Source organism: Haliaeetus albicilla, chromosome 11, assembly GCF_947461875.1.
Source record: "Haliaeetus albicilla chromosome 11, bHalAlb1.1, whole genome shotgun sequence".
Taxonomy (NCBI): domain Eukaryota; kingdom Metazoa; phylum Chordata; class Aves; order Accipitriformes; family Accipitridae; genus Haliaeetus; species Haliaeetus albicilla.
This window is the reverse complement of record NC_091493.1, coordinates 32092731-32113588: the sequence shown is the minus strand read 5'-3', so window position 1 is coordinate 32113588 and position 20858 is coordinate 32092731. Positions and strand designations below refer to the sequence as shown.

General features: G+C 51.5%; 1 protein-coding gene across 1 annotated transcript; it reads right to left on the bottom strand.

Moving 5' to 3' along the window:
* Positions 1-1775: 1775 nt before the first annotated feature.
* ADRB1 (adrenoceptor beta 1) lies at positions 1776-18543 on the bottom strand. The gene is given in 4 exon segments (XM_069797028.1): positions 1776-3677; positions 3679-3755; positions 7579-7633; positions 17165-18543. Coding segments are annotated over 4 exon segments (1509 nt in total). The 5' UTR covers positions 18473-18543; the 3' UTR covers positions 1776-3608.
* Positions 18544-20858: the final 2315 nt, after the last annotated feature.

Below are 20858 nucleotides of genomic sequence, written 5' to 3'. Positions count from 1 at the left end.
GCCCCAGAAATGCACATGCTGCAGCACCGCGAGCCCCCCGGTCATGTCGGCAGCAGTGGGTGTTCAGCCCTGCAAGTTCCCCAAAGTTTGCCCATCCAAAGCGGGTGCCAAGTCCCTTAATCTCAAGGCTGCGGGAGTCAGGGTGAGCTACAGGACTCATTTGGCTGAGCTCCTTGAGTGGGACAAACATGACCCTGGGCTGCCTGGATTACACCGGCCAGGTCCTGCACCCTCACAAAAGCAGCAGCCCTGTGGACCTGACTTGGCTGCTCGGGAATGGTGCCTGCATGATGATGCACAATTGCACAGCAGAGCTGGGTTCATGCTCTAAGGGTGCTTCCCATGAAGACCCCCAAGACCCCCCATGCAAGTGTGGGATCCCACACAAATTCAGGCAGCTGCCCATCCAGTATGGATGAATTTTATTCCCACTTCTTAAGGACTGGTTGGAAGTTAAATTGGTTGGAAGACCAATTTCTTGTTTTTGGTAGGAGCAAGTTTCGATGGGGAAATGTCAGGTTCCCGAATTCGGCAAACCCCTAGCAATTTGCCTCAGCTCAGAAAGGTGCCCCTGTTCTTGAAGGCCAGCAAGGAAAAGAGCACACCCAGACTCTGTAAAACACACATCGCACCCCAAATGAGCAACAAACAACAGGCCCACAAAGCTGCTCATCCAGCATCCTCGCTGTTTACGCGGCTTTCATCTCAATAACTCTGTTATCAAAGAAGAGCTAGCGAGAGGTGTTTGCGCCACGATGCTCAGCACACAGCATTTCTGCAGTTGCCCAGAAAGTGGTCAGTGCTGTCAGTCAATGGCATTATGGGGAGGTTCAGAGCAAGAAGTCAATGAGAAAGGTCCAGCAGGTGGTAGCCTCTGCCTGGCTCTGCTGCCAGCTCTGGCAGGGACGAGGGACTGTTCTGTAGGACACAGGGCTGCAGCCGGCGGCTGCATGGGTGGCTCCTCCATCGCCACCGGGCCTGCTAAGGAAATGGCACATGATTTGGAAATTAAGCAAAATATTTTGTGTTTATGAAACAGCTCCTAAGAGTTTTAAAAAAGAACCAGCGGTGTTTACACACAAGCTGGACGGACTCTAACACGGTGCATGCTCTGTTATGTCAACTCCTGCACCTGCATAAGATATTTTTAAAAATCCCCATGAAATGAGGGAGCCAAACAACTGCGTGAGTCTAATCAGCCCCATCTTGGTGTTCTCACTAGAGCCGCATTGAACGTTTTTGCTAACAGAGCTGCAGGATGATATGGAAAATCTTCTCTCCAAAGAGCCTCTGTTCAGGTCTGAAGTTAAGGCTGGTCAAAAGCAGGGAGTGGAGCTGCAGGTGAGCTGGTGTTGGAGCAGCCTGGGTGCAGAGCCCTGTTCCCGGGGCTGATGGATATCTCCCCGGGAAGAAGGGAGACTTTGGAGGGAGTCCAAGCCTTGCAGCACCACAGCTTGCTGCCAGCGCAGCACGGGAAGGGCAGAGCAGCAGCTCAGCAAAGGGCACCTCGATCCCCTCTCAAGCAAGGAGGAGACTTGGCCAGAGAAGAATGAAGTCAAAAGCACATTTTCTTGTGCTTTCCCAAACTACCAGGATTACCAAAAGTGCTTTTCACTGTGTGTTTTTCTATACCAGAAAGTTTCTGGACCCCTTTTAGCAACACAGGTTCTCCGTTCTCTCATATCACTTGCAGAAGGTCCTGCCTGGACCGTGTTTGCTTGTAGGATGACACCAGGGTTCAGTCCCTAAAAGGTTATTGACCTGGGAAGAGACAGTTTCTAGAATTTAAGGGCTGGGCGACTTCTTGGAAACTGCCTTATCAGCACCGCTACAAGCTGGAGCTTTAACAACCCTTCCTGAGCTGCACATCTCTAGTTCCCATTCCTACAGTTTGGTATTTGCCTCTGTACACGTATGCTTATTTTGCAATTTGTTATTTAAAACAGATTTGGGTCAAGATTGCCACAAAACCATGAAGCCAAGCTCAATTGCTGTGCTGTTACTGAAATTGGGTGTCAGCTAAGTCCTGAAGCAAACCAGTAAAGGGGAGCAGACGTCTGTGCATAGACACTGCGTAAGGGCTGGTGCCATGAAGTTTACGTGTCATCCTCCTTCCCTGGTGGTGAAGGGAATTGCCCGGGGCGGGGAGGGGTGTCAGGGGCTGTTATCAGCAGAAGCAAAAGGTGGTAAAACAGGAACAGAGAGGCACTGACTTTGCACAGCAAGGAGGGTCACCAGGGCCCACGCTGGTCTCCAAGAGCAGTGGAGGAGGACTGAGAGGAGATGGATGCGTGCAGCGCTCCAGGGATTTAAAACAAAACCTGACGATACATTAAAGTCTGCTGGAGGCACGAGCCAGCGCTTACACAGGGGCAGACTCGCTCTGAAGTATCACAGGGAAGGGCTAGGTCACCGTAAACCCCGGGGGGGTCCACAGTGCCTCAAGCCTTCCCCGCCAGTGCCTTGGCCCAGGCCAGGTTTTGGGGCGATGCCTCTAGCTGCTGCAAGACCGTGGGGTCTCCATCCCACTCACAATGGGTGGGCTTGGGGAGGCGTTTTTCCAGAAGAGCTGTAGGGAGCACGGGCTTTGCATCTGGGATCTGGCTCTCTTCCCCGAGGGGCATGGCACAGATCTGAGCGAGGACCACAGGAGCCGGCCGGCGAATCCCTTCGGTGCCGATGGCTCACCCGCTGCCCTCGCCGGGGCAGGCTGCTTGGCAAAGCTGCAATCTGCCTTGGAAACAAATGTCCACAGCACCAGTAACTTCTCTTCCTGAATCGCTGCTGTGATAATCCTGTTTGCTCAGTCTTAGTGACTGAAGAGAACCATAACCAAGAAAAACAGCAGGATTATCCTCCAGCACCTGTTTCCACTGAAAGGATTATCACAACTGGCTGTGCCGGATGATGTCCTCTAGGTATCACCATGAAAGCAGCCCGAGCGACATGGCAACCCGTCAGAAAGAGACCTCTCTCCCCTTCTGCATGCCCCTTTCCCAGGTATTTTAAGCACAGCAGCTGGGAGCTCCTCACAGATGGAGGCCAGTCCGTGCGGATACAAGCGTCGGTGTTTGCATGTCTCCAGCACAGACTTGCTCTCCAAATAGCATCAGCTCTTGTTTGACTGTCTAACAGGGAGGCAGCGTGAGGAGTATGGGCTGTAAGCTGTGGGGCTCAGAAGATAGGCAGCAACCTTAAATCACTTTAAAACAAGTTGGTTTTCCTGCTCATCATTCCTTGTACTTTTGTTGTTCAAGCCCAGGATTTGACCCACTCACCTCACAACATGTAAGGGCTCTGTTGTGCTGCATTTGCATCCACAATACAATGGTAGCTGATGTAAGAGCTATTTTACTGCAGAATGAAAATGTTTGATTGCAGAAAAAGAGATCTTCCTCAGAGCTGTTTACATGGGAAAGCAGGAAAACCAGAGAAAGCCCAGAGAAAATTTTGGAGGGACTCAGCTCATCAATGGATGTTTAGCTCAGGCAACAGGAATGCAGCCCTCTTGTAGATGGAGGGCTTCTGTTTGATCTCACCTTCCAGACACAAAATCTGTCCCACTGTGCCCTCTTGGCTTTCTTTTGGGATCACCTTGAATATCAAGGTTAGCTCAATTGCTGTGAAGTTGCCACCAGGCTTTGCAGCAGCGCCCTGAGGGCTGGTTCTGCCACCGGGTCTCGAAGCCTGAAAAGGAGCCTTTGGACCAGAGGAGCAATGCTCTGGAGGGGAGGAGGTGGCCACCATCTTCACACCTGGAGGAATGATTTAAGTAGGGGAGTCTGAGTGTAAAAGAAGTCCCGTGTACCACTGGATCCCAGGGAAAGGCTCCTCTGGTCCTGGGCCGTTGGACAAACATGTGCTTCCCTGAAGCAATGCTAACGTACTGCTGTCATCACGCTGCACTGGTGTCACAGAGGCCTGGGAGCTCCAGCTGCCACCAAGCCCCTTTGCTCCCATCGTGCCAGCACCAGAACAAGTGTCCTGAATCCCTTCAAGGCAGGGTATCTCCCAGTGGCGGTAACTTTTAGTCCCCCATGGAGCTGCAGGGAAGGCACAGTGTCCCTTATTGGTGCAGAGAGGTGCTGCGACTTCCCCACAGCCTCTATGACACGAGGTAACACCTCTCTCCATCGTTCTTCTCAGGAGCATCCTCTCATCCCTTAAGCAGAGGGCTTGGTGAACGAATTACTGCAGTCACAGATGGTTTTTTCTATAATGGAATGTAACATTAAAATAAATACTGGAGCATGGAGACAAACAAAGCAAAAAAAAAATATCAGGGGAATAATCCTCAGCTCGTAACGATTTTTGCAAAACATTGTTGAAATTAGGTTTTATTGGAACAAAAATGTATTTATCATATCTGTCAACACTGGAAAATTATGTTTAAATTAAAACTTTATTTTAAACCCTAAAGATGACCCAGAAGTGTTATGATATTTATAAATAGCTTATCAGACACCACAGTATAAAAAGTACATTTATCCTCTCGCTATTGAGTCAAATTAATTGTTATATATGAGATGGGAATTAGTTTTACCCTTCTGACTACCAAAATAGAGAAAAAAATTAAAACCACAGGGAGGAGAGGAACAACAGGCCACGGGTCAGAGTCTCCTGTGAAAAGGACCATAGGAAAACAGTCCCCATTGGAAAAGCCCACCCCGATGCTGAAGCTTGTCTAGATCTGGGCCAAGACTAGGCGGTACCAAGCAGCAGAGACCTCTGATCCCCGCCGTTGTGCACAGGATTTCAACCTCTGATGCGCTTAAAAGCTGTTCTCAAGCACTGAGCCAGCCAGGTCCCCATTTAAACTCGTTTACGCTGTGGATGGGTGGCTCCTTCCAAAGTCTTCGCCCTGTTGTTTTTGGCCACGGCTTTGACAGGACAGCAGGACTGCAGACGACTTCTTGTGCCAGCTCAGCTTCAAAGCAAGAAATGTCCTGTGGCCCCGATACCAAGCCTGCAAAGGCTCTTCTGACAAGGCTGAATAACATATTGTATAAATTGGGCATAAGACTAACTGTGCAGCGGTTTTACCCAGCCAGGAACCTCCACGGGGCTGCTGATGCTGGTGCCCCTGCTGTGCGCTTCCCGTGTTCCCAGTGCATCCCGTAGCTCACGTGCTGTGCTCAGCTACCAAAGGGCAGAGCCCACCTGGGTTTTTAGGGGTGCTATCTGAGATCTCAAGCAGCCCCACTGCAGCGGTGAGGATGCCTCTGCCAGAGGAGACCAGTGGCTTACAGGTGGTGAGGGCTGACACCCCCTCCTCCCCGACACAACAGCTGGGATTTTAGGGAGCCTCTTACAAAACCTCCTATCAGAGAAGGGATCAGAAATATTCTTGGATATTTCGGTCTTTGAACCTCAGATAGAGGAGACTGCATTCTTTATCCAGGCTTCATTAATATCCCATAAAAACAAGACAAATGTTCTCCTTTCTTGGGGCCAAGCAGAGTCAGTATGCTCTGCTCCGGTCGTGGCTGTGGCCACAGCCCAGATGGCTACACGTGTGTGGGATGGAGACGATACGGGCTGCGATACAGCAGCGCAAATGCAGCCCGTTGGGATGCTGGCTGGCTGTAGACCATGCAGCAGCCCAGGCCTGCCGCTCCTGCATGCAATGCAGAGGCCATCACTGAAGCAGCAGGGAGCCAAGGAGGTGACCGTGGATAATGCCGCGAAGCCGCCCGGAGAGGGGAGATGGGAAGCTGGTGGGCAGAGCCGAGCCCCGGACGGTGGGAGGCTCCCAGTGGCAGCGGCCAGGAGCTGAACGGTGACATGGGGAGATAAGGCTTTTGATGGATGGACCTCAGAAGGTTTGGAGGTTTTTGTTCTGTTTGGATAAGCAGTCAAATATTCACACAGATAAGCTTCAGAAATGCATCTGATCTGAAGGCCTATCTTAAAAAGCAGGGCTGGAAATAGAACAAGAGAATTCCTCTGGGGCTTCAGTGGCTCCTGGGCTTTCCTTCACCAGCACCAGGCTGTCCAGACCCACCCATGCAAGAAAACTCACAGTCAGGACAGCTCTAACAGCCTGACCCTCCCTGAACCTTGGGCATTCAACTGTGACGAGGTACCAACCTTACTCACAGCCTGGGGGCTAGGGGAGATGGTCCTTCGCTTGGTCACTCTCTGCACTTTGTCATCTGGGTCCACATAGCTGCTATGGGTGGTTTAAAACATTGTTAAGGAAACGCCCTTGTTAACATTTGTGTATATCTTAACGTATCCGTTGGCACAGAGTTTATATAACATTGCCTGGTGCCTCATCACCAGCAGAGTTATACCCACATCGAGCATCTCGCTGTGTGCAAAGATCTGCAATAACCTGCTGATGAATGGTTGCTGGTGGCCAGACCAGACAGCAGCACGGATGATCTTGGCAGACTCCTGCCCTCCTCGTGCACCACGCTCAGACCTAGATGAGGGCTGCAGGCAGCACTGAAGATGGCCAGCTATTATCCTGCAACTTTAAATCACAGTGCTTGAGTGGAGTGCTTTTGGAGAGTGCATCATTTCCTTGGAAATAAATTATAATGTTGTACTTTACTCCAGCGAGTTTCCTTGTACCATAAGTTGTTTAAACAGTTTCTCATTATGCGTTTCCCATTTGGACAAAAAACAGACCAGAAAGCCTGAAGCACCAAGGCTGGTAGGAAAACGGAAATCCTGCTCTGACCATCCGAGCAGGCAGAAAGCAGCTCCCCAGCTCTGGGCAGGCGCTGGTGAGCCCAGCGAAGGTTTGGGGCAGGAAGGTGCAGGCAGGAGCAGCAGCAATTTCTGGCTCTGCAGAAAGTCTCGAGGTGACCCAAACACCTTTCAGGTTCACCTTTGAACAAATATGGCTCCCGGTCAGTTACGCAGGGTTTCCATCTGAGCATCCACCTGCTTTGGGATGCCTCAGGGAGGACCCAGGTCCTAACCCCATGGGCAGAGCAGCAGAGGGCTTTCAGCAAGCCCAGGGAGCCCACCCCACCTAGGGTCAACTAATCGCTTCCCCTTCCCCCGTGTCCCTCCCCAGGCTTCCCGACTTGCTATTTATATCTTTGCCCTAATGAGCCCCCCCATCCACCCCTAGCTTTAACCTCTTCCGTGCCAAGCGGTGTTTGGAGTTTACATGAGAAAGTTGTTTATGTTATATAGCTTTGTAATAGTTTCCTCCTACACCACCTCCCTTCCTTCCCCAATAAAATTCCCTACGGCGTGCTTGGCAAAGCCCGTAAACAAAGGAGGGGTTTGGAGACCCAACCAGGTTTTGGTGAACCCAGTGGGGAAATAATGTCTCTCTTGAAGGACGTTAAAGCCTGAGCTCATAATAGTAGGAAACTAGTGTCCACCCTAAGTAAGGAATTGCCTTCTTGCAGCTACCTAACATAAAACACAATGTCCACACGGCAGGCCACAAGTCATCCTTGGATGAAGGGGGTTAAATCCTGCATGTTCTCCTCACCAGTCAGGATGGCGTTGATGGTAGTAAACCCATGTGTTTGCTAAGCTCCAAATACTTGAAGTTGTGACAAGTGAGCAGCTAAGGGAGAGCGCAAAAAGGCAGCAGTGTTTTGAACTCACCTAGATTGATGAACAGAAGCAGAAGGCAATGAAAATCCATTAGCCTGACTGTTCCCTGCAGAGGAAAAACAGGCACACAAAATCCAATTCATTATTCTCTTTCTTATTTAATGCTAAGTAAGTCATTGAACTTTACTACTTGATCTATCCATTTTCTTTAGTAGTAGGGCTGCAGGAAATCTTTCCCTTCTCAAAGGGGGTTTCAAGTTTCTCACTGATATCATGTAAAAAATGCTTGGAGTGTATGAGTAAAAAATAACCGCATTTCAAAGGGAGCTTGAGCCATGCAGATAATGATAATTTTTCTCTTCTGAAGTGCAGAACTGAAGAGTGGAGGTCCCTGGGAGCTCGGAGCACCATTGTTCTTCTTCCAGGCCCTTATCTGGAGACAGGCCCTGCGATAGACTGCGATGAGGCCACCGAAGGGATTATCTGTTCAGAGTGCTAATGGCATGCATTTGACAACATCAACCATTTAATTTATGAGGTGCCTCGTAACGTAAAGGCAAAGAAATCCATACCATGCAAAAGCCCAAGCACATCCAGTGCAATTAAAAAGTCTCTGATCAAAGCCCAGCTTGCTCTACAACACAACTTTCTTAATTATGGCCATGTAGAAATGTTCCACCTTCCTAAAAGGCACCTTAGCACATTTTGTACACTGATGGCAGTGTTATATAACGAGAAATATATTAATGGAAACTATCCAGCACTGAAATTATTCCAGCCTTTTTATCACTGCATTCCTTGCTTCCACATAAGTGAAGTGTGCAGGAATAAAAGTGGTTAAACACCATCCGCCAGAAGACACGCACGATGGGGATCACTCACAAATCACTAACAGCTCAATTGTGCCCATCAGCGTTGGGATGCACACAAAGACATTTCGCAAACAGAGCTGCTCTTCCTGGGGGATTATTTTTCCACTGTCCGCGGCTTGTTGCCATGTCACCCTCTTGCAGCTGGGGACAGCTTAGTGCTCTCACCTGGTACCTGACTTGCTCTTTCAGCTGCCTTGGTCCAGATCTCTGCCAGAAGCTGAGGAGTCTATCCCACACTCTTCACTGTGGTATAGCTACCCAGTGGATAATCAGACTTACATCATGTTTTCTTCTATTGCATGAATACTTGTGCAAAACTAATTTTTTTTTCACTTTTCACATGCAATGAGAAGCTTAATGGCTTAGTCATTAAGCTTCTGAATATAATGTTCAGTGTGGCCCCTGAAGGGAGGGAAGGTTTAGGTGGTGAGTCTCGCTTTTCCAATGCAGGTCAGGCAAAATGACAGGCCAGAGGGTGCTGGTCCGGGTCTCAGCTTCTGCAGCATCACCGCCAGACATGAGGTTTGTGATCACAGTGATGGATCCAAATCGGGGCTGCAACCAAAACATGATCTCAGCCCCATTGCTCTGCACGTTCCCATGCCCCTCGTGCCATTACCTGTGTTCATGCAACCTGCGTGAATCAGCTGAAACAAACCTTTTCTGGAAGGGCTGGTTTTCAGCCAGGGGAGCCCATTGCCCACCGGTTGCACAGGCAGCAGACCCAGTCCGGGCAGCGGGACATGCTGTGCAGGGCAGAGTGCGAGCACCAGCCCTGGCTTGGATGGGCTGATGCTGAGAACCACAGACATGCGTTCACCCCGTTGCCAGCTAGCTGGGAACCACCTGGCAGTGAAACAGGAACAAAACCTCTCCCGTGGATGCTCTGGAGGTGCTTTAGAGCGGCGTTACAATACCAGTTGTTACTGGCAATTACTGCAGCAGCAGCTGCCTTGCACTGAGTATTACATAAAAGCTCCGAAAAGCCCCAGGATTTGAGGTGAGCTGGTTTGTGAGCAGATCGGATGCTCCTGTGTCAGGATCCGGGATTTCAGGCGCAGCCTGGGTGCACTGGTGTTGTGGCTGTCCTAGTCTGGTGATGGAAACCTGCCAGGGTACCAGCGATGCTTCAGTCGGGGCAGGGGGGGTGAGCAACAGGTCCCTCAGCGGCCCCTCCTGCCTCCCCCCCCCCCTGCCACCGTACCCCAGTAAGGGTAGCTCCGTGCCAGGGAACACACCCCACACCACGCTTCGTGTCGTAAGCCAGCTAATTGAGATTTTATTTGATGGCTCCCAAGCGAGTGTTTAGGGGAAGGACAGACAAACAAACAAACAAACAAAAAATCCCTCGCTGAAGGCGGGCTCTGCGAGCGGGCGAGCTGTTAAACAATGGGAGCTTTGTGGGACGTCTCCCAGTTTACCTGCTCCAGTCCAAGAGGAAGCGCTCCTCCCTCCGCAGCACAATGACGGTGGGTCGGCAAACCCCACGGGGGGGACGCAGGCTGGCACACACCTTTGTGGCGCAGGACACCTCTGGGGTCCCCTCTGATGCTCGGGCAGGTGAGCGGGGGGCATGTTATACACCCAAATGGGAGCAGAGGGAGGGCGGCTGGGGGCACCGTGAGCTGTCCCCAGGGGTGACTGGGGCGGACGGCGCTTGTCCACCACTGTGGCTTCCACAGGGTGCTGGTAGCATCTGTAACTCTCATTGGACCAGTCAACGAGGGGCTCTTCTTCCTTACGTAGAAAATTTAACCCAGAACACTGTTCTCCCTTCCCGGCTAGGAAGTCCTGCCAGGGGCTTCTCTCAATTCCTTCTTCTTAACAAGCACTCTTGACATTTTGGCCGCAAAGCACTGTTTAAATGTTACCACCTGGCAAATCTTTTGTCGTGAGCTATTGCACCGTCCCTGCAGTTTTTTCTTACAGTGGCAGGGTATTCTGCAGTCCCACTTTGAGGGAGGGCAGGTGACAGGCTCTGAGGGGGCTGCAGCACTCGCCTGACCCTGCGGAATGACTTGTTGGTAGCTGAAATATTTATACACCTAGCAGCTGCTGAGATTTTGAGCTCTTCAGTGGGTCCGATTGCCTCTTCGGTGTATACACTGAAATCTGCCTTTCAAAGCACTGAGCCAACGAGCTTAAGACCAATTATCAAAACAATTTTGCTAGGAAGAAGTCTATCATGGCTTTAGAGAGACACTGGGCCAGGCATGCAAAGGTACATCACTGCCTAGAGACGCACAACAGTGGCTAATGGCTGGAGCACTGAACTAGTAGAAAATCCTCATTTAATCTCATTAAGGACAACAGGATTCAGTGCATTACACAGGATCAGAGGGGAAAGGCACACCATTACGTCTGAGATGTGCTGCTAACCATGGCGATGGCAAAAGTCTGGGTAAACTTCTGTTTCCTCCTTCAGGTTGCGGACCTGGAGGTCAGGACTCATTTCCTATTTGTCTGGCACTTTTGCACTTTGGTGCAGCTGGTATTAATAACTCTGAGTATCAGTCCTGGAAGGAATAGGTATGACCAAACCCAGACACTGCCCAGCATCTGGTACCGTTCACGTCTGCATGCAGACTGCTGCTGGGGTACAGCTGAAAAACGCGTGCTGCTGGGTGCTAAGGACAAGCAAGCAAAGACCGCCACAAAAAAAACGTGGGAGCCAAGTGGGCAGGAAGACAAAAACGGCAGTTTGCGAAGCGAACGTGCGTACCAAGCTGCCAGTTTTCATGAACCGGGAAGCCGATCGCCAGTTTACGTAACAAACCCAAACACTCTTGCATTTCCAGCACGGCGGGCTTGATTCTGTCGCTGGCGTTTGCAGGATGGAGCAATGACACAGCGGAGCGGTGCGGCCGGCAGCTTGCACCAGCACGCCCAGCAGAGCCGAGGCAGCGCGGGCACACCTGCACCCCGGGGTGCCACGGGCCACCTCCTGCTTGGCACCGCGCAGGAGGATGACGGCTGCGGGATGCGGGAGGCTCCGGGTCCAACCCGAGCCCCGCAGAGGGGAGGGGGTGATGCTAAGAGGGACGTATGTGTCCCGGGAGCCATGGATGGCCAGGGAGCTGCGCGGCTTTACGCCGTCCGAGAAGCTGCTCGGGTGTGCTTTAGTCTGCTGCTGTTAGCCGAAAAGAGTAAGAAGAACTTTTAGGGATCTTTGGGGCATGTTTCAGCTGCCCGTCTCTTGGTCGCACGGTCCTGTATGGAAAGCGTCTTACCTCTCACACTTCTTAACCCGTGTTTCTACAGTGCATCTGTCTGGTGCGTGCCTATCCAAACCAAATAAAATAGACTTTACCAGTAAGAGGCAACACCTATAGCATGGCCAAAGATGCCCCAGTTTTTGCTGTTCGCAATGATAATCCCAGGTTTGCTTGCCAGCATCACCTTTTTTTACCCTTTTCCCATCTCGGTCACTTTTTCAAGCACAGTTTGACAGCCTGAAGTAACTGAATTGCACGAATAAATCACCTGCTGTTACCACGGCTGCTCCTCACGGATGGGCAGGCGTACAAACATCTCAAACAAAAAGCGTATTGATTTCTTCTGTGAGACGATTATCACAAATATTGTTGATCTTACATTATATGCGGTTGTTTATATAAAGAGAAAGACTCCTTACTTCCTCCTGGGGTGTTTGGGAACTTGGCAGGCTCTGAAAGCAAGTCAGTGGTGCATAGGGTAATGCTCCTTGGGGGGAGTGTGCTTAGCACTATTGGAGGAGATCACATTTAGTGCTTTTGACACGATCAAACAGAAAGTTCCAGCTGAACAATGAGTTTTTAGGACGAAAACTGAAATGTTAAGAAGGTGTGTACATCTCCGCGAATTTGCTTCATTTCGCTTGTTGATGTGGCGGCAACAGAACTATTTTTAGGTATAATCCTTCAAAGGGAACATGACTTCTCCTTTCTGATTAGTACAAAGCTGGCTGCTAGTCAAAGGATAATTATTTCCCAACACATCACCTAACACACACCAGCAAACAAAACACTCATTATTTGAGCTATCCCATGTTAACTGTTGTTTAGCAGTTAATGTTTTCTTGACAGCTTTGAATAGGACTAATTGCTCCAGCTTCATTAGCAGAGGTCATTTACTGCTGGTAACAATACTTTTCTGGAGATAGTCTCTCGTATAAGATTAGATTATCAGGTCAAATTCTGCTCCCAGTGGCAATGATGCCTGACCGCGTTTGGCCTCAAGAAAGTCTGCTCTTTCAGTTCATAGCTACACAATTTCCAGCCCTGCAGCTGATATATTACATAAAGGAAGTAAGTGCACTCCAATGGACGGGAAATTACAATAAATTAGGAAAGTGTGCAGCATAAGGAAGGTTGCAAAATAGCCACTTAAAAGTTATTAATAAAACCGACTTCAGATAGGGGTTGGGGGGGGGGGAAGCTGATAAAGAAGTTGTCCTCATACTTGAAAACACGTGCATACCCAAAAGGGAAAGCAGAGTTTGCAGAAGAACCGGTGCGTGCTGTATCACAAACACCCGGCTGATGCTGTCAAATGCTGTGTGCGCCATGGGCACAGTTCACAATTTTAAGCCGCATTTTTTGCACATAGTTTCATTCGTTCACCAGTTACCGCTTGGAGCTACAGTCAGTTGATGCTGAGGGTCACGGCCTCAAAGCGCAGTGAATTTTCAGGAGAGCTTTTGTGCAGCTCTCACCGGTGCGGAGGTCCTTCTGCAGCCACTTCGACAGCCCGCTGCATGTCTGAAACATCCTTAACTTTCCTGAACACAGGGAAAACTGAAGCCAGGCTTTCCACCCAATATATTCCCATTTAAGCACGTGGAGAGATGCAGCCTTCTTTTCAGAAGTGCTGAGCAAACACCGCTTAGCGTGCAGCCGGCGCCTTTGAGAATCAGGCGTCTTGCATGTGGAAGTCTCAGGCACCCTCGCCAAGTAATTTTGGTCCTGGCAGACACAGGACATTTTTCTCTGAGTGGATTTCTGTTTTACCTGCATCTCCCTTCACTGCAGGCCTGCGGCTCTTTGCTGTTACTTTCCTGCCCACGTACGTGTGCAGCTGCATGCCTACCACCTATACTTTCTGACCTGCAGCTCCAATTGCTAATCCATGTCTGGTTTTCGTCAGAAAAAAATACTCATCGTGAGTGTTTGACTCACTGCCTCCGGAGTATTTCAGCTGCCCTGTAACACTTTTCAGAGTATCCTTCTTCTCCGCGGAGAACAGCCTGTTCTGAGCGTGATCCACGGCAGACTGCTCGCCAGCAGCCTCCCCTTCCTCGCACACGTGCGTGCCATATGTCCTGCTCCGTCCGCACCGTTACCGTGCCACCGCCTTTTTACACCGTGCGACACGGACCGGCATCCGCCATCCACGCTGCCAGGTGGATTATCTTAGCTGTCTACGAAGGGACTCAACGTGCCCGCCTCCAGACTCTTCCAGCAGGTCCTCGACTGGCTAAAATTCAACGGCAGACAAATCCCGACCACTTTGCTCACACAGCGGGCCCTACAGAGGCCGATGGGCAAAACTCATCCTACCTGTCACCTTCTCAATGCCATTACACTTGTCTAGGGGAAGCATGAGCCAGCACAGCTATTCGGCAAAAGCCGAGCCGGTTCTGGCCAAAAATTTCCCACCAAAGTCAGACCCTGTTGAGCCGAAACTTTCATCACTTTTTAAAATCTAAGGACACGAGCGTTTGGATGGTTAAAATTAAGTATGTGAACTGATTTATGTGATGCCCAATGCACAGGAGGGCACTGCTGCCTCCCCATCCCATCCCGATCCCGACATGCGTAGCCAATGTCTCACCTCAGTTGCTGGCATCAGACATTGCCATCCTGTGCACCCTTTTGGTCCTGATGTCTTTGGTGGAATCGCAGACAAAAACAGATTAAAAAAAAAAAAATCACTTGGTGGCAGAGCCTACTTCACTTAGCACCTGGTCTGATGTCACCCCAGCATTTTAAGCAGCCCATTTCACTATTATCGAGGGAGACACCATTAACTGCAGCTCACACCGAACCCCAGTAACATCAATGGAAAAGTATTATTTACTTCCCTGGTCCCTTCATTTTGTCCTTGCATAAAAAGTGTAACTTGTTTGTTTTTTTTTTTTTTTTCCTCCCTGAAAATACATCACTAGAAATGGCAAAGGACAAATTCCTTAACTTTTAAAACAAAAAAAATGAACAAATGGTTTCCAAAACAAACCGCTGGCCACCACCCTAAAGAACTCGCTTTGGGAAGTGCTTTTCCTGGGAGCTGATTTCTAATTTAACTATACTTTTGAGTTTCATAAAGCTAAAAACGGCTTCACATTCATTCTGCACTGCCTTCTTGTTGCTCTATCTGCCATGCATTCACTGCAGTAATGAAAAACTTCATGAAACCACAAGGATACAGCATACCTTCATAAAGCAATAAAGGAAGACAATCTTTTGGACCAGGGACGCAAACCTGCAGCCCTTCTGTTCACAGTATCTCCTTACTTGGATCAGTCCACAATATAACATTCAGTGATCATAATCTGGCCCCCAAGGAATATGTGACTGTCAGCAGCACACTGAAGCCACACTGCACATGACCATTAGCATTATGATCTACAAACTAGGTAGTTTTATTTCACCCAGTGACACAGAAAAGGTTTCAGCGGCGCTTAAGTCTGTCCCGGAGTCCGATCCTGCTCCAGTTATGCCCCAGCCATTCCCTCAGAGGTTAACTCCTTTCTTACAGTAAGACGGAACCAAAGTCTGGAGTCCTGCGACCGACTGCCTGGCTGCCATCTCCCCTTACAGGGCATGAGCCTCCTCCGGCTGCTTTTCGGGCAGGGGTCTCCCCCGACCTCCACGCTCAGCACCGGGACCCAGTCCTGCTGAGCACACACCACCCACCTCGCTCGGGCAGGATCGGGCCCACCATCAGCACGAGGTGGGCTTACTTGTGGGGTAGCGTGTACCGCATGTGGAGATTTCTTCCTACTCGAGCCCATTTTTAGCTTTCAAATTAAACATCCTCTGTAATCTTAAATATTCTGGTCTCCTGACTCCCAGCTGCGTACTCCTAACAACAACAACAACAAAAAAGAATATATTCTAGAAAGGAACATTTACAGAAAATGAGTGTATTCATTATCAGAGTGGAAACACCTTGTCTTTAGCCATTAATTTTAAGGGAAGTCAGCAGACCTCGGTGCAACAGGAACACAACCTTATTGGGTTTCAAACACGTTTTTTACAATACTGTGTCAGGAAAAGCCATTAGATAGAGTTGTATTGGTAATCTGAGCCATCTTTGGAGAAAAACAAATGCTGTTCTTCCCATTATAGGTAGGTATTGTTTCGAAACCTATAGAGACACGCTTGCTTGTGCTGCAATGGTATTTATTGCACATAGACCAATTACTTACACAGTAGTAAATTGCACCAGAGTATAAATATGTTATAAAACACACACAGAGAGGAAAATGGAAATGACACACAAGTGCTAAAATAACAGCAGATTCACGTGGGCATTTGGAAATAATAAAAATAATAAAGTCTCTTAAGATATTTTAATTTATAATATGGATATATTTACAGTACCTTCATAAACTAATATAGAAAAAGTCACTCTCTCAATCAAACTGTAACAGATCAGACAAAACCAGAAATCAGTTTCAGGGTCAGCGTTATTCAAACCTCCCTTTCATTTTTAATTTGCGTGTGTGTACGTGTGTGCAAGTAACATCTTCAAATAACATTACGACTCTTAACACTGTGCAAAAAATGGCTTTGTCGCCATTTTCAAAAAAATGTGCAGTAAATTTTTGTTGTTGCCAGGATTCCCCCCCCCCCCCCCCGTTCATCCATAATTACAATGAACAAGCTTCAGAAGGCTCCTCGCTACCCCCCCCCCCCCGTTCATAAAATACTATTAGTGGTATGTAAATATGCTGTTTAATATAAACATGGCCTGTTTATTCCCCTGTACAATATGCACAGTTTGAGGTAGAAGTTTCTCAGCCTGACTGCTATTGTCTGGCCGAAGGAGATAAGCACAATAACTCACTGCTTGCTGATGCAGAGGGAAAAAGCACAAGAGCGTGGACTGTTTTTTTTTTTTTTACCCCCTTTCGAAATATACCTGTGCTCCTCACTCATTACTCATTATTTCTCTCCATCGCTACTCTGCGGAAGAGGGGAGCACAGCTACTCCGAGCTTAAAACTCATCTTGCCCGCGGGTCCATACTCTCCGCCTGGAGCACCTGCAGCACGGACCCTGCGCCTCCCCAAAAACCGCCCGGTGCTGCGGGTGAGGGAGTGAAACCTGGGGTGTCCGACAGCCCCGGGCGAGGCGGGGGACGGCTGGGACCCCCCGCTGCGGCCAAACTCGGCGGCCAAGAGCCGGCACCTCCACACTGAGGTTCAACCACCGGCACGGTCCTGGGACAACTCACCCGAGTGAACCACAGCCCCTTCCGAAAGCACTTCTCCTAAACATAAGCTGGCTATCTTTGGGACGGGCTGTTTATTTTCTTTGTTCTCCGGTCAGTGGGTTTCCTGTTTGCTGTAGTTTCGGATGAGGTATGTCGTACACGAGTTCACCTGTTTTTATTCCTAAGTAAACAGCCGCTCTCTCCCCGCTAAGACAGGGATGAGTTTGGCTTGCCATCAGCTTGACCACCAGGCAGCTGCCGGGGATTTCTCCGCTCCCGTGTGCCTCCCTGCCTGCCTCTCCCCCTGCCCCGGGCCCGACGTGGCCCCCCACGTCCTCCCCCCTATACCTTGGACTCCGAATCGGACGTTTTGCTATTTCTCTCCTCCAGGCTGGACTCGCTGCCGCCCCGCGTGCCCCCGTTGCAGTCGGACCAGGTCCCTCCCAGGCTGCGCTCGGGGGACCCGACGGTGCTGACGAAGCCCCCGGGCAGGCGGGCCAGCTCCCCGCCGCCGGCGTGCAGCCGCCGGTCGGCTTTCCGCGGGCAGCAGAGCAGCCTCTTGAAGGCCTTACGAAAGTCGGGGCTGCGGCAGTAGATGATGGGGTTGAAGGCGGAGTTGGCGTAGCCCAGCCAGTTGAAGAAAACGAAGAGCCAGTCCGGCACCAGGTCCCTGTTGAAGACGTTGACGATGTTCACCAGGAAGAAAGGGAGCCAGCAGAGGGTGAAGACCCCCATGATGATGCCCAGAGTCTTGAGGGCTTTCTGCTCCTTCATGGCCATGATGCGGGAGGTCTTCCGCTTGCTGGCTCGGCCGTTGCCGAGGATGGGCTGGTGGTGAGGGTGAGGGGGCGGGGGCGGCTGCGGCTGCTCGTGGCTGCCGTAGAATCGGCCCTCGCACCTATCGATCTTCCTAATCTGCTCCTTGGCCTCCCGGTACACCCGGAGGTACACGAAGATCATGATGAGGAGGGGGATGTAGAAGGAAATGATGGACGAGGCGATGGCGTAAGCCCTGTTGGTGACGAAGTCGCAGCAGCCGGGGTCCTGGTAGCACTCCAGCGCCTGGGGGTCCTCGTCCCGCCACCAGTGCATCATGATGGGCAAGAAGGAGACCAGGGCGGAGATGGCCCAGACGGTGCAGATGATGCCCTTGGCCCGGCCCTTGGTCATGAGGCTCTGGTAGCGGAAAGGCGAGGTGATGGCCAGGTAGCGGTCGATGGCGATGACGCACAAGGTCTCGATGCTGGCCGTCACGCAGAGCACGTCCAGGGAGGTCCAGCACTCGCAGAGGAAGGATCCCCAGAGCCAGGTGCCCCGCACCACCAGCGTGGCCCCGAAGGGCACCACCAGCAGCCCCATCACCAGGTCGGCGCAGGCCAGCGAGGTGATGAAGAGGTTGGTGAGGGTCTGCAGCCGCTGCGTGCGCCCGATGGCCGCGATCACCAGCACGTTCCCGGCCACGATCAGCACCACCACCAGAACCATCAGCAGGCTCATCCCCACGGCCCACTGCTGCGACAGCAGCTCGGCGGCGGCGGCGGCGGCGGCAGCGGCGGCGGCGGACGGCTGCCTGCTCCCGCCCGCCGCCGCCGTCACCCCGCCGCCGCCGGAGCGGTTCTGGGGGCCGCACTCGCCCGGCAGCCACCCATCTCCCATGGCTGTGCGGGGCTCTCTCCGGCCGCCCCACCGCGGGCAGGAGAAGCGGCTCCGCCGCCGCCGCCGCCGCCGCCGCCCCGGGGCTGCCGCATGGCCCCGCGCCGCGCCGCGCCGCTCCGCCGGCCCGCCCCGCCCCTCCGCGCGTCACCCACCGCCCGCCGCCAATCGGCGCCCGGGGGAGGGCGGCGGGGGGAGGAGCCGAGACCAGACGCCCCGCCCCGCCCCGCGCGCTGCCCGCGCCCCGCGGCACCGCGCTGCCCGCGCTCCTCTTGCCAAGCAGCGGACCCCCCCCACCTAAAATCCGCACACCCCCCACCCCACCCCGTGGGCAGGGTGGGTGGCCCGGGGTGGGGTGGGGGGGTGTGCGGGGGGGTGGGTTCCTGCCCGCAGCGGCTGCCGGTGTCTCGGTGTCCCCTCCGATGCTTGGGTGGGAGGGGGCTTGGGGGCAACGGGGAGGTGGTCGGCAGGTGTAGCAGGGGCCGGAATGGGGCTTGGGAGAAGGCAGGTTTGCAGCCCAAAATATCCAAGGCTGGGACCCTGGGGCGAAGCCAGGCTGCGTCACCCCCCCCCCCCCCCGGCAGTCCCAAAGGCAGGTGGGCTTGGAATCCCCAACGTTTGGAAGATGGGGTAAGGGCCGGGGGGACACAACTCATGCCAGAGATGCCCCGCACGCCTCCGTGGCCAAGCTCAGCCGTGCGAGCTGCTGGAGCAGGTGCTTCCCCTCTTTACACCTGGAAAGTGTAAAATACCAAATACCGGCACTGTCGGCATCATTCTCCGTTGCAAAGCAATGGACAGCCTCCCATGGGACATCCCCATCGGGGACAAGCCCCACGCTTGCAGCCCCCCGTCACCAGTGTCTCCTGCCCCAGCCCGGGCACCCCCAGAGACCGCCTGGCCGGGACCCCACGTAAAACCTTCTGGCTCAGGAGATGATGCTGCCAGTTCTGTGCAGGGACCGCGGCTGTGGCTTGTCCCAGCATCTCCCCATCGCGAGCCCTCTTCGCTCCGGCTTCCCTGGCCCTGCCGGACCAAGCCACTGCAGGGCTGGGAGGTGGAAGTCCCAGCTCCCGTTTCTGCCTTTCCTTTGTTGCACCAGACAGGTCTCTCCGGACTTTTTAAAATGCAGCCAGTGCCTTTTACCCAGTCTGGTCAAACCACACTAAATCTAGGGACTGCTCTAGGTCTTACTACTGTTATTTGGTGATGAGCAATAAAGTACACGAAGCATCCCAGGGCCGTAATGCCCAGATAACAGACTCCGAGCAAATCCCTGCCCAGCTCCTATCCACTTCCATGAAAGCTGCTGCTAGGAACTAGTTGGGCTGGATTTTCATTTACTTGCTCAGCCCTCTATTCGGCTCCGAAGCTGGAGGATTACTCTTGGGTGCATTTAACTGTTTTACTCCTCTTTTAAACCTCTTAAAATAATGTGAAACAGCTGTTGGGCAAACGAGAGCGATGTCCCCTCTCTCCTTTTTCTTAATCATCAGCATGTCTCACAGCAGCATCAAACATTCCCCACAGCAGCCTGGGAGCAATGGGAAGGCACAGTTATTTTTTTTCCCCTATATATATTTATTCTGCTAAGACTGCTCTGCTGTTCCAGCTGGACCATAAAAACCCCTTCCAGGCTTAGACTTGATTTACAAGGTCACAACCTGGGAGAAAATTATTTATTTATTTACACGCTGTTTATTTAACCCTGACTAAAGGCCACACACCAGCGCGGACCTGCTGTTTGGCAAACCACTCCCTCCTGTTCCCATGGACCTTGCTTTGCTGCTTGTTGTCTGCTGGACCAAAGCGTGACCCTTTTTGGTGGGAAGGGCGAGAGGCATGGCATCATCAAGAATAGAGGGAGACCTTACGCTGAATAAAGAGCAGAAGGACTGTGGCTGGGAATATTTGTCCAGGACTAATATCTGTAATCCTAATTTAAAAAAATAATAATCTGAAACCAGGCTAGGACAGTGGAGCTGTGGGATGGAAACAATTTTTTTATTTTCTACATCTAGCTGGAACACTTAAAGTAGGTACGAGCCCTGCGGTGCATCACTGCACCAAAGCCTCCACAGCCGAGATGCTTGGCTGAATTTTGTGAATGTGCACAGTCCATTTTAGCACAAAATCAGCCAGATAAAAATCTGATAAAATCTTAAATGCTTTTCCCAAGATGACACTGACAGTGGGAAGCAGTGTTGGGGGTACCGTATAGCTGTTTTTCTTGCTATTCCTGGAGCATCATCCATCTGTCATCCGTTCAGATCCATTATTGCTATAGTATCTTTATACAGTTAATAAATACCGTAACCTAATCAAGTGCCAGCTCTTTGCCTATCAAGCTGTCCTATCAGATCTCCAGCTGGAGATCTTCATCCCACCG